This window comes from Echinops telfairi, unplaced genomic scaffold (assembly GCF_000313985.2).
Source record: "Echinops telfairi isolate 266 unplaced genomic scaffold, ASM31398v2 ScPeMD7_1;HRSCAF=3_0, whole genome shotgun sequence".
Lineage (NCBI taxonomy): Eukaryota > Metazoa > Chordata > Mammalia > Afrosoricida > Tenrecidae > Echinops > Echinops telfairi.
Window position 1 is genome coordinate 21028102 of NW_022103896.1, and position 12948 is coordinate 21041049.

General features: G+C 45.2%; 1 protein-coding gene across 2 annotated transcripts in view; it reads left to right on the top strand.

The window, feature by feature from the left end:
- The window catches only part of SAMD12 (sterile alpha motif domain containing 12), a 487288-nt gene that overhangs the window by 185205 nt on the left and 289135 nt on the right, over positions 1 to 12948 (top strand). The window contains exon 3 of one of the 2 annotated variants that reach the window (XM_004697671.3): positions 25 to 154. In XM_004697671.3, the coding sequence (XP_004697728.2) occupies positions 25 to 154 (130 nt within the window). The remainder of the gene's footprint in view (positions 1 to 24; positions 155 to 12948) is intronic. The other variant, XM_045287628.1, reaches the window with a different exon arrangement.

Here is a 12948-nt window from a genome sequence, read left to right on the forward strand (position 1 = left end):
CCTCCTTTCCCTCTTTATTTACAGTCTGCTACGGTGAAGCTGTCAAAACCAGTGGCACTGTGGACCCAGCAGGATGTCTGCAAGTGGCTGAAGAAACATTGTCCAAATCAGTATCAAATCTACAGTGAGTCATTCAAACAGCATGACATAACTGGTAAAGTATGCAGTATCCAAAATATTTCCTTTCTCGCCCCTCTCCCCATCCCAATGGCCTTTCCCACACCCTCCTAATGCAACATTTTCTTGCTGAGCTTCTCTGGCATGGGTTTACTTTAAAGGGGTGATATATTCCAGACCTGTGTGAGCCTAGCTGCTTAATGAGCACAAGTGGTCATTGGAGAGGACTCTGGAGAGTGTGTGTCTGATATAAAAGTGTCTGGGAATCAAGATAAGGGTTTGGGGAATCCTTGAAAAAATAAGAATAGCCCAATCCTAGAGAAGGAGAGGGCAGGAAGCCTTTCAAATTAACTTGGTTACAGGAGCAATACAGTGGATCTTCGTAGAGCTGGGATTTTAGAAAAGAGTTTTCTAAGTAGGAGGATAGAATTACTTGGATGCCTCATTATTCTAAAGTGAAATATAATAACACTAACTCACTTCCCTGGAGATGAACACCTTCAGGGCATAAATTAAAACTTGAGTTAGGTCAAGAGTATTTGAGTATTGTATTGTGAAGGTCAAAAAGTACCCGGACGCTTAAAATATGACAGTATAATGAACTGTTACAGGCCCTTCGGAACATGTCTCTTAGTTAGGGGGTGGGGCGGTCAAGATAAAGGGCATATGCCCACTTAGGGAGGCCAACAACTAAGGGGTCTTTTCTAGAAGTCTCTCGCCTCCTGCCTTTGAGAGTCTGCTTGTGGGTGGACCTTCTCCTTTGCCTCCTCTTTCACAGTCACTAATTGGAAAGAACCCAAGAGCTCATGCTGGGTAGCTCCAGGGGCAACTCTGTAGCTCCAGGGACAACACAAAGGTGCAGAGCCCTGATTCCAGTCAAATACTTTCTTCTTTTGAGAAAACCCCAGGCTGGGTGAGGAAGGGCTATGTCCTTAAGGAACTCCATGCCCAGGGTACCTAGACATGCAGACTTTCCAAGTTCAGAGGGGAACAATCTTATTGTTGGTCCATCCCTGCTGTTCCTTTGGAAAAGGGGCCCACAAGCATCAAGTATATTTCTCCTGAGCACAGAGGCAAATCCCTGACTCTCCAAATCAGGACTTGATCGGTGGTTTTCAAAGTGTGTCCCATGAAACTCTGGGATGTGCTAGCAGCTGTGTGAGAGGCAAAATACAGCTTCGGGTCCAAGGTGGGTACTTCACCCCACACAGGTCCTTTTGTGTCTGTTTTACCTTTTTGAATCCATAATGTGATTTGAGAGCAGGGTGCTAGCACTCAATAGGGTTTTAAAATGCTGAACTGAATATCAGAGAGTCCAGTTGACACTTATTATGTCTAAATATACAAGGAATATACCCAGTGTGGCTCACACTGAGCTAACAAATGAGGGAATGGAATCTATCTTCCTAACAGTGTGAAAAATGGTGCTCTGTGCACGTCTCCCACTCCCCAAGTGGCATCATGACCATTGGCATCATAACCATTTAGTATGGAATTCCTAAAAGGCTGAATGTCATATGTACATGCTTAGTTTAGACCCTACGTGTCTGGATTCCATTTCTTCGTCTCTCCAGTGATTACATAAAAAAAGCCCACAGAGGGTTCATATTCGATCCCTACAAGTAATCCATCAGTCAGAACCATTTACCTACTTACCAGAGCCTTCATCAGATAATGGGCACTTATGGGTTCTTAATGTCTGAGCCACAGTAGTGGCAACGCCTCTCTCGTGATCTCATTAGAAAGAAGCATTGCCTTTTTATTTCGGGTGAGGGTGCGGAGGTACTCCTGAGGCAGGGGTCCGCATTTGTAGTTTGAATAGGCTGAGCACGGCACGCCTCACAAACAGAGACCCCACGCTCCTGTGCTTTTGCAATGAAGGGAACCACTTCGCACCGTGCTTGGCTGTGAGGCACCAGAGAATGGGAAGGAGCTCTGTGTCTCAAACAGCGCTCACCTTGAGTGGTGGCCCTCTTGGTCTCTTATTAACCTCTGGGAAATCCCACCCTTCTTGCTCTCTTGAGCAATGTGTTTAACCTGGAATGATTCTTTAACCTCACCTCCTCATCTTTAAAATAGGTCACAGAGTTGTCACAAGGATCCGATAGAACCATGTGTGTTTTTATTTAAAAGCTCCATCTGTCGAGGCTTTCCACATGCCAGCATTGGCCTCTTTGCCACGGTGTGGCTCACGGAAGCGTTAGAACCCATTCTCCTACTTCATTCTAAGGGAAGCCTCCTTTCTGTTAAGAAAAGAAACCAGGGACTTCTTTATGGATTTAGGGAACTAAGAAAAGGATCAGGATTAACATTTTGTTCGTGTCTTTTTTGTTGTTTTCTAGTTTTGTTGGCATATAATCACATAGCTTCCAATTCAATAGTTCCATCACATCAAGAAGAGTTGTACAAGCATCACCACAATCAATTTTAGAACATTTTCTTCATTCATGTATTCCTTATTAGCTTCCCGTTCCCCCCCAACCCCTCCTTCCCTACCCACAAGGTACCATTTACGCCCATTACTGTCTCTGTAAATTTTCCTATCCTGGATTTCATATCTGGGAAAACATTTTTTTTTAACTCACAATAGCAAAGTAATACAAATTAAAATCCTTAATTGAAAGAAAGCATAAAATATTTAAAAACTAGAATAAATTTAAATGGATCATAGGGGAAATCAATTGATAGGGTGCTAAAATTGTTAACCTAATTGCATCTTCAACAATCCACTTTTAATACATTCTGCATGATAGGAAAGCTATTTACATCTCTGGCCCATAGTCAGAGGGGACTCACTAGAAGCGTAATTCACAGGTATTTCCTCTTAACATTTTTTTTTAACTGAAAGAGCTTTAAATGGATCAAATGCAAGATCAAATGATAAGATATTACATTCTGACATAATTGTGTGCACCTTAATCTACTGTGATTGGAGGGAATTCGCCAGAGGCTGAATCCATGTGTGGACCCTGTAAATGGATTTGGAGCTTCTGCCGTCATTGGTAGCCTTCTGCATATCAGGTGTTCACAATGTAAGCTCTGATACCATTCCCCCCTTTAGATTTGGATTATAATGTTTACAGTCCTTGGATGACACAGGCTAGTATGCGTCTTCCATGTGGATTTGGGTGACACCTCACTTAGACAGCTGCTTGCTTGAAAACAAGCCTTTAAGACCCCAGAACCTATTATTTCTGAGAAAGAGGCACTCTCTAGTTTCTCCACCACACTATGGTGTACCACACATATCTTAAGTGATCTCTTCATGAGAGCAAGCATCAGTCAGGCCATGTCATAAGAATGAATTGCTCTTAGATTGAGATTAGAATGAAGTGGAAACCCAAAATATACTCGTGTATCATGGTTTATATATGTTTCTGATTCACCTTAGATGTATCATTGCCATTTTATGTCACAAAACATTATCGATCATATCCCCCCCCCCCTGTGTCCGCATCTTTTTGATTTTCACCTATTTGAGGCTTCAAAGGACCACCCTCCTCTCCTATTTTCTGACCCAGGCTTCTGTAAGGGTGAATGTCAATGACTCAAATGTTCACAAATGCTAAATAGCTTGCAAGTAGCCAGCCTGCAGTTACCAGCTTTGTTATGCTGCAGACTGTGGGTATCTTACAGCCCTTGGAGACTGAAATAAACAGGGCAGTCCGGTTTGTAAAACTTCAGGCCAGTAATTACAGAGCAAACCTCCGCAGGCTATGCAGACAGCAGGGTGACTTAGAGAGAGGACATGTTAGTGGCTATGAATGTTATGTTGAAACCCAAGCTGGAACCGAAGTTATGCTCTATTACAGAGGTCGCTTGGTATGTGTCAACGTCTCCACTTGCAAAAAGATGGTAAAAGCATAGCAGTACCTATTTTGTAGGTAATTCAAAGACATAGAAACACTCGGTGACTGTGAGTGGCAGCTGGTTTCCCGAGCACTGTCCTGATGTTTGTGAAAACAAAAAGTGCAACCAGAATCAGGGTTAGATGCACCTATCTTTGCTCCTCTTTACATTGAGGAAAGCAGCATTTCCATAAAAAATGATGTTGTTGTTGTTGTTGTTGTTTTTTAATCTGGGCTTGTACATCTCCTGTGCTAATTGGCGAGGCTGTGCTGAAGACTGTTCTCAGGTCTCGTACTAAACACACTGGTCGTATGACTGCTGCTGTTCACTTTGCTTCTATTTTTACACAAGGCTCTCCAATATTTTTGTTGATAAATAAATGTCCCTTGACTTAGAGGCAGATAGAACCATGATGGGAAATAAAAAGACCATATAATAAACAGGAGCAATCAGAACAAAGACACAGGCCTGGGTCACCCCCGACCTTGTCCTCCTCCACCCCCAACTTTCAACATGTCATGGCTGTAGAATGCCACAAAAATACATACCTCCAACCTTAGCTTCTGGTCCATAAAATGAAAATCATATTTACCCCAAAGGGTTACTTGAAAGCTTAAATGGGTGATACACAGATACAATGCTCAGTGCCTGAGACACAGTGAGCATGTACTTATCCACTTAGGAAATATTTATGGAGCATCTACCAGGCACCACGTTTTGAGAATGCAGCAGCGAACAAGACAGTTGGTGATCTATGTAGGAAAGAATTTTTGCTGCCACAAAACAAAACAAAAAACCTCTGCATTGTCTACATCGCGGCCTTCCGTGTTATCTGATTCAAAAGGAGCCTTTTCATAACCTGAGCTATGTACAATTGATAGCAATAGGGAATACATACTAACAGACACACAGAGAAGGCAGTGATGGTTCAGTGGTGGAATTCGAGCCTCCCACGGGGAGACTAGGTTTCAGTCTTGGGTCGTTGTACCCCATATGCAAACCCGAAGGCTCACATGTTGCTATGATGCTGAACAGGTTCCAAAGGAGTTTCTAGACAGTCGAGTGGGAAGAAAGGCCTGGTTTTCCAGAAGTCAGGCAATGAAGACTATGAGGAACCAGAGGCTGATCTGTAACCTCTCCTGTGGAGGGTGCAGGACCGGCCGGGCAGCATCCCCTTCTGTCGTGATCGGAGTCATCAACAGTCTGGGAGCAAAGGCAACTCACCACCACAAACAGGAAAATTCCAGAGGGTCAGTTGTTCTCCCTCCACCACCATGGGAAAGACAAGCTGATGTCATTCTTCCTCATCGGGAAATGGCCTCGTTCGCTGTTTTGATTCTTGAGCTCGCTTCACGTGTCTACCGGGTTCCTCATTTCTACATCCGTACAACAGGCATGATTTTAGCTTTAAAAAGATACATGGGCAGTTTAGGGTTTGTAAAAGCAAACAACAGCAACAACAACAGATCATTTCATCAAACCATTCCGCCATATGACCTTTGCTGCTTCTGCTATTCCTCGAAGAGCAGTAAACTCAAAACCAATTTCCCCACTTTTCCCAAACTCTAGCGATGCCTCTTCCCCCCTCCCCACTCCCACCCTTCAAAGCCTTTTGCAAATTTCCTGTTTGGGTTTCTGACACTCTCGTTGAGTCCAGAAGGCACCTGCTATTTTGTGGGAGATGTGTTTAATCAGACGAGAAGCTACTAGTGTTTAACTCCTGCAGAAGCTCCTTTCAAAAGGAATAAGACGGTTGGAACACCTGAGAGGCATTAGGATTTATAGATTTAAATCATCAGATTAGGCTTGAAGGAAAGACTTTTGTCTATTTTCCCATGCTTGCAAGATTCCTGGCTTGCTGTTCGGAGGCCTGGCGTGGAATGCTGATGAGGCGGCTCTACTGGGGGCAGGTGCACGCTCGCCAGCAACTTTCTGATTCTCTTTCATGCACAGTTAAGAATCTTTCCAGGTTTGAAGCAGCCTCACCCCCTGGCTGTGCCTGGCATGCTTCCTGCGGTGGTTGCTGAAGTCACCTCACCTCGTTCGTTTTCAAATCCTCCATCTGCCAAGGGCCCCTTAGCCCCGCCAACTTTAAAGACATATTTCCACGGATGAAGCACTCAGAGCGCCCCAGAATGGAGACCATTTTTTAAATGCTACTTTGAAGGTGTAAAGGGTTTCCATGGAGTCTGCTCAGTGTAACCACTGCCGATGTGAACAAGGAGTTATCCTCCGAGTCATCCCTGGGAGTGCTCGGTATTGGTTTGCCCTGTTTCCCAATGGTCTCCTGTAAAAGAGATGAATATGCCGGGCTCCTTTTGCCTGTCCGCTGTGGCCTGTTTGTGCACCTCCCTCCTTTACCAGAACAGCTTCTGGAGAGAGAGAGCACCCTGAAATTTGCCCGGGCTGCTGCTGCCGATGATGACTGAAGGGAAGTCAGCCTTGGCATTTTCAGACTTCGGGGAGGTGTCACTATGTGCTCTCAAAACCTCATTCTGTTCGCTGCTGATTTTTCTGAACAACACCCCTGCCTCCACCCCACCCCACTTTGTCTGCTGTTGTTTTCTAAGTCTTGGATGATGGCTAGCATTCCCTGTAGGGCCCAATGTGGTGGGCAGTTAACAAGAGTCAAAAGAAGAGGAAGAATTGCAAGATGCACCTATGTGATGCGCCTGGGAGACCCCTGCTTAGCAGCATCCAGGAGGGCTGAATGAAGTGGAGCCATGGTTAGCGGCTGAGGTGCCTCCGCTACATGGTTTCCTGTCTTCATCACTTTCACCTCTGGTTATCATCTTGTGTTTTTTCTGTATCTTTGTGTTTGGTTGCATCTCTCTTTTGCCTGAACGGTTCTATAATTTTAATTTGACCTTGAGTGTCATTTGATATCTGCATTGCAAAGTTCCTGTCATTAGGGGAGGAGTATCCCCATAAGCTAAGTTTCCAGTAGCATTTACCGCCCCCCTTTTTATAAAGCCCCTCTTGAGTCCTGATGGTGTAGTGGTGATGCTTTGGATTACTAACCACAAGGTCAGCGGTTTGAAACCTACAACTGCTCCAAGAGCGAAAGGTGGAACTCTCTACTCCTATAAAAAGTTGCAGTCTCAACACAACATCCCTCACTGACCCAAAGTGCTACAGGGAACAACACTGGAGACACTGTGCAGGAATTGTACCCGATCTGACCCCACACTGGGGAGAAACATAAAGATATGCAACATAGCAGCAAAGATAGCAAAGAAATGAAGTCCCTGAAGATTACCAAAAATAGATTTTGGGGCCAGGGCATGGCACCTCATCAGACTCGACCAGAAAACATTCACAAAGGTCAACAAGCAGACCTGGAACTATTTACAGGCTTTTCTTTTTTGTTGTTGAGTTTTTTTGGTTGTTTTGTTTTTTGTTTTCTTTTGCTTTGTTTTATTTTTGTGCCTGTATTGTTTTTGCATGTCTATCTAGATAAGATAGGAGAGATAAACAATCTGGAGGAGAAAACAACACAACTGTTGGTTGGGGGCAGGGGGGACACAGGAGAGAGGGAGGCAGGGGAAAGGAAGGGTGGTACCAACAAACCCAGGGACAAGGGAACAACAAGTGATCTAAAATCAATGGTGAGAAGGGTGAAGAATGCCTGGTGGGGCTTGGTCAAGGAAAATGTGACCGAGAGGAATTACTAAAACCTGAATGAATGCCAAACATGATAGTGGGACAAGAGGAAAGTATAAGGAAATAGAGGAAAGAACTAGGAGGCAAAGGGCATTTGTAGAGGTCTAAATACAGGCATCTACATATGTAAATATATTTATATATAATGATGGGGAAATAGATCTATGTACATATATTTATAGGTTTAGCATTAAAGTAGCAGATGGACATTGGGCCTCTACTCAAGTACTCCCTCAATGCAAGAACACTTTGTTCTAATAACCTGGCATTCTGTGATGTTCGCCTTCCTGACACGATCACAGAAGACAAATTGGGTGCATAAGCAAATGTGGTGAAGAAAGCTGATGGTGCCCGGCTATCCAAAAATATAGTGTCTCGGGTCTTATAAGCTTGAAGATGAACAACCGTCCATCTAGCTGAGAAGCAACAAAGTCCACAAGGAAGAAACACACCAGTCTGTGTGATCATGAGGTGTTAATGGGGTCAGGTATCAGGCATCAAAGACCCAGAACAGAAAATCATATTCTTGTGAATGAAGGGGATTGCGGAGTGGAGATCCAAAGCCCATCTGTAGGCAATTAGACATCCCCTCACTGTAGGGTCACAAGGAAGAGACAAGCCAGTCAGGGTGCAGTATAGAACTGTTGAAACATACAACTTTCCTCATAACACTTCCTCCCCCACCAATATCATGACCCAATTCTACCTTATAAATCCAGTGAGACCAGAGCATGTACACAGGTAGAGATAAGAGCTGGAAACACTGGGAACCCAGGACAGATAAACCCTTCCAGACCAATATTAAGAGTAGGGATATCAGGAGGGAAAAGGGAAGGTGGGGGTGGGTGAGGAAGGGGGGAACCGATCACAGTGATCTACATAAAACCCCCTCCCAGGGGGATGGTCAGCAGAAAAGTGGGTGAAAGGAGACATCAGTCAGTGTAGGACATGAACAAAATAATAATTTACAAATTATCAAGGGTTCATGAGGGAGGGAGGGGGGAGGGGGGATGAACTGATACCAAGAGCGCAAGTAGAAAGAAAATATTTTTAAATGATGATGGCAACATAAGTACAAATGTGTTTGACATAATGGATGGTTGGATGTATTGTGATAAGAGCTGTATAAGAGCCCCCAATAAAATGATTTAAAATAAAAAGAGTTACCATCTCAGAAGCCCACAGCAGCAGTTTTATCCTGTCCTATAGGGTCACTATGAGTTGGAATCAACACAATGAGTTTGGTCTTGGTTTTGATAGAAATCACACATCTATGATCTTTATACTCCTCAGCGTCCTTGAACCAAGGGCCCTGAAATTAATCTTCAGACACATAGGTTTGCTTAGCCTATTTCCCTCCGAATGAGATACCTTGCTTACTGGCAGAACTGGGCACTGCCCCTTCAGCCATATGGCAGAAGGCATACTGCATCAGGTACCCAGCAAAAAACAAACTCGCTGCCATCAAGCTGATTCCAACACACAGCAATCCCATGGGACAGGGTAGCACCGTGGGTTTTCCCTGTGGGATTCTGAAACTGTAACTCTCTGTGGGAGCAGAAAGCCTCCTCTTTCTCCCAAGGAGTGGCTAGTGGGTTTAAACTGCTGAACTTGTGGTTAGCAGCCCACCCTGTCACCTGGGCTACCTTGTTAGGTGGCCATGCTACACAGAAAAATAGGCAAAGTGTGAGACTCAGTGAAGCAAGCCCAGGTCCTGCTTCTAAATGCACCCAATGGGATCACACATTCCACTGAGGATGGGAGCTAGCAGCGTGCGGAGAGAGACCGGGAGGCTGGGGAATCCCTTCATGAGGGAGTAGGAGGTGAGACCAATAAGCACCCTAACAACCCCCCCTCCTGCCTCTACATGGACACTTTTTTTTTTCAATTCCCCTGCTAGATAGCCAGCCAACCTCTGCTTGAATAGCTCTAGGGCTGAGTGCTTCCCAATTTTGCAAAGGAACTGTTTTTTCTACTTAAGGGGCTGGGCTCTGGTGATAACAATGGAGAGATAGCACTAGTGTTTCCTTTTCCTATCTCCCTACTCCTCTGAGTTCCTGTCCTGTTGGGCTGCCTCAACTACCCTCAAACTTGCCCCATTCGCCTGGATAATATCTGCTTTCCTTCAGACTTTAATGCAGATACCACCTTCTACAGGAAGCCTTCCTTCATTCTCATGTGGGCAAGGTAAGCAGCCTTTGGCTGCAGGAAAGGCTCTGTGATAGGAGGGTTCATGCTAAATACAGCGAGACCCATACGAGCTGAAGCTCAGCAGGACTGCCTGGAATATCAGGGTCTTTGACAGGGTACAACCTTATGGCTTTCCTATCCTTCTCTGGAGGTGGACCATGCTTAGGCTTCCCATCAGTAGCAGGTTTCCACCTTTCATAAGTTCTGGTTCTCACAGATGTTACAGTCATTGTACATTCGGTTTTTAGAGAGTTCATGCTGCCATTTGAGTGAAACCCATTCCTAGGCCCTTGTGATGGTTAAATGGTATGTAAACAAAAAGGCTCAAGATGCCATGGAGGTATTGTCAGGCAGCAACACAATTAATAGGCTGAGCTCCAACAGACTCTTACCCAGGGGTGTCTAGTTGACATGCTCCCTAACCATCACAGTTATCCATTTCAGAGGAATTAGCTGCTGAAACCCGTATTGTCAGATAGAAGCAGAGCGTTGTCAGAGATAGTGCCAGAAGATGAGCACGTCAAGTAAGAAGGCACCCACAATTATGGCTGGGGGAGAGTTGCCTTCTCAAAGTAGAGTCAACCATAGTGGCGAGAAAGGAATCAATCCTGTGGGAATAAACGCCTTCAGGACCTTCATTTGTTGATGGGGTAGACACCAACTGAGAAGAAAGAGCTCTAAAACTCTACTAATAATTGGAGCTTGGAATGTTCAAAGTGTAAATCTAGGGACATGGGCTTGAGTAGAGGATGTGAACTAAGTCACAACCTTTGTTTCCGTGGGGGCGTCTTTAAGACTACTAGAGGGTGTGACTGAAGACACCACCACCCTTTTCCTTGGAGTTGGGTCAGCTGATGGACAAACCACACTTCCATCAAAGCCATCCCTTGGTAAATAAACATCACCTGGAACACACGGAGAAATCACTGACACATTTGGAAGAGCACCTTCAAGATCCTTGCCTGAAGTCAGGAGGTCGTTGAGACCCAATACAACGGAGACTATAGCATGGAGACTCAGGAGCCGTGCGGAGAGAATGGGGTTCCTTCTCCACATCTGGCCTTAGACTATGGGTCTGTGAGACAGAGACAAGTGTCCTGGCGTCCTGGCCTGTGGAAGCAAAGGCCAAGGGACCATGTGGCTGAGGGACTGAGGATAGGAGAGAGCCTTGACTACCAACCGCGTGGACGGAAGGCTGAGGATCTGAGAGAGACTTGGCTGCTGACTAAGGAAAGGTGTTGCTGTGGTCCAATGACTATATCCTGCTTATTGACCCTGACTTGTGGTAACCTATTAATTGCCCTAATAAGCCTCCTTACTCATAGTGCTGCCTTTGAGTTCCGTGTGGTCATTGCAATGGATGCTGGAGTCCCAGCATAGAGGTAGAGTGCTGGGGGAGGAAGGGTGGGTGTCAGAAGAGGGTAAAGAAGGATGGAGGGTGAAAGATGTCTGACTCTGTCTTGTGGCAATAGGGAAGTCAGAGCAAACCAAACCAAACCAAATGCAATGCCATTTAGTCAATTCCGACTCATAGCGACCTTGTAGGACAGGGTAGAACTACCCTCATGAGTTCCTGAGACTGTAACTCTTTCTCCTGCGGAGAGGTTGGTGATTTCGATCTTGCAGTTAGCAACTCAACACATCACTATACCACTAAGGCTCCTAATAGAGGAGCCAGGGGAGATCAATTATGGCCACCTCCTACATCCCCTATGCCACTTATTGCAGCAATAATGGTGCATTTCACTTAATCTCAGTAAGACCTCTATACTCATCTCCCTGTCTGGTGCATTGTAAAGGCTCAATAAATATTAGCCATCACTCTCCTGAGTGGTCTACATTTCAAGCAGTGAGAAGCATTTACTGAGCATCCCTATGCACCCGCCCTGGGCTAAGTGCAGTGAGAGCTTCAAGCAGGGTCTGACTGGTTTGGGGAATGTTAGGCTGGCAGGGACTGGCTATCTCCTGGGGTACATATGAATAAACAGAGGCCCAAGGCAGAAATGATTTATGCGAGGTCAGGCAGCTGCTTAGATTATCAGAAAATGTTAAAAGCCAGGTCATTGCTGAGAGAGAACAGGAGATCCATTGTTATTAGAAGTCCAGCAAGTTGGCTCCCTTACACAGAGGTGATCAGAGTGGGAGCCAGACTTGGGCAAGATGCCCCTTACAGTGAGTGTGTTTTTCCATTCCTAATTCGAGGAGCAGAATGAAGTTTCATAGTAATGAACCCAAGCCCATACTTCCTCATTTGGATTAGATCTAATTTCTCCTATTTCTCCACACACACCCCACCCCACCCCCACCCGCTCACTTTGATCCCATTCACCAGTCCTCTCTGAGAATACCATATGACCCAAGGTTGAAATCCTCTATTGACTTGGAGCACAATGCTTTTTAATCCCATCAGAGAAATTAAGTCTATTAAGATCCATATTTCTCTTTGGCTCTTGTTTCCATGTGACTCCTTTTTATACTGGTGGCTTTGCTCATTGCTCTGTCGATTGTGTTTTTGTGTTGTGTTTTGCCCTGTTTGAACACTGAAATGACACATGCTGTCTTCCTGTTGGGGACATTGGTGATTCAATGGTACAATTCTCCCTTTCCATCAGAGACTTGGGTCCAACTCCCAGCCAATGGACCTCATGTGCAGCCACCATTCAATGGACCCTGTGTGGAGCTATAATGCTGAATGGGTTTTAGCAGTATTTATAGACTAGGGTGGGCTAGTGAGAAAAAGTTCGTATCTACTTCTGAAAACTCATTCAAAGAAATGCTATGACTCAAAGCCATCTGATCTACAACCAAGCATGGAGGTAACACAGAACCAGATCGAGTTTGATTCCGTTGTGTGTGGGGTTTCCATGAGTTGGGTATCAACTTGACAACAGCTGACAGCAACGCACAACAAACTTCATGTCTAGCCAGATTTCCTGTTCTTAAGGACCACCCCCGACCCCACGCTCGACAATGCCTTGATGCCTACACTTTTAAGGAGGGCTTAGAAAGTATGCCCTGAAACAGACCATCGCCTCAGTGCATGTTATCCTTTGTGTGTGTATGGGGGGTGGGGGGGGGGAGGGGGGGCAGTGCAAGTTGTTGATGGAAGAAATTGAAACCCCCACATGT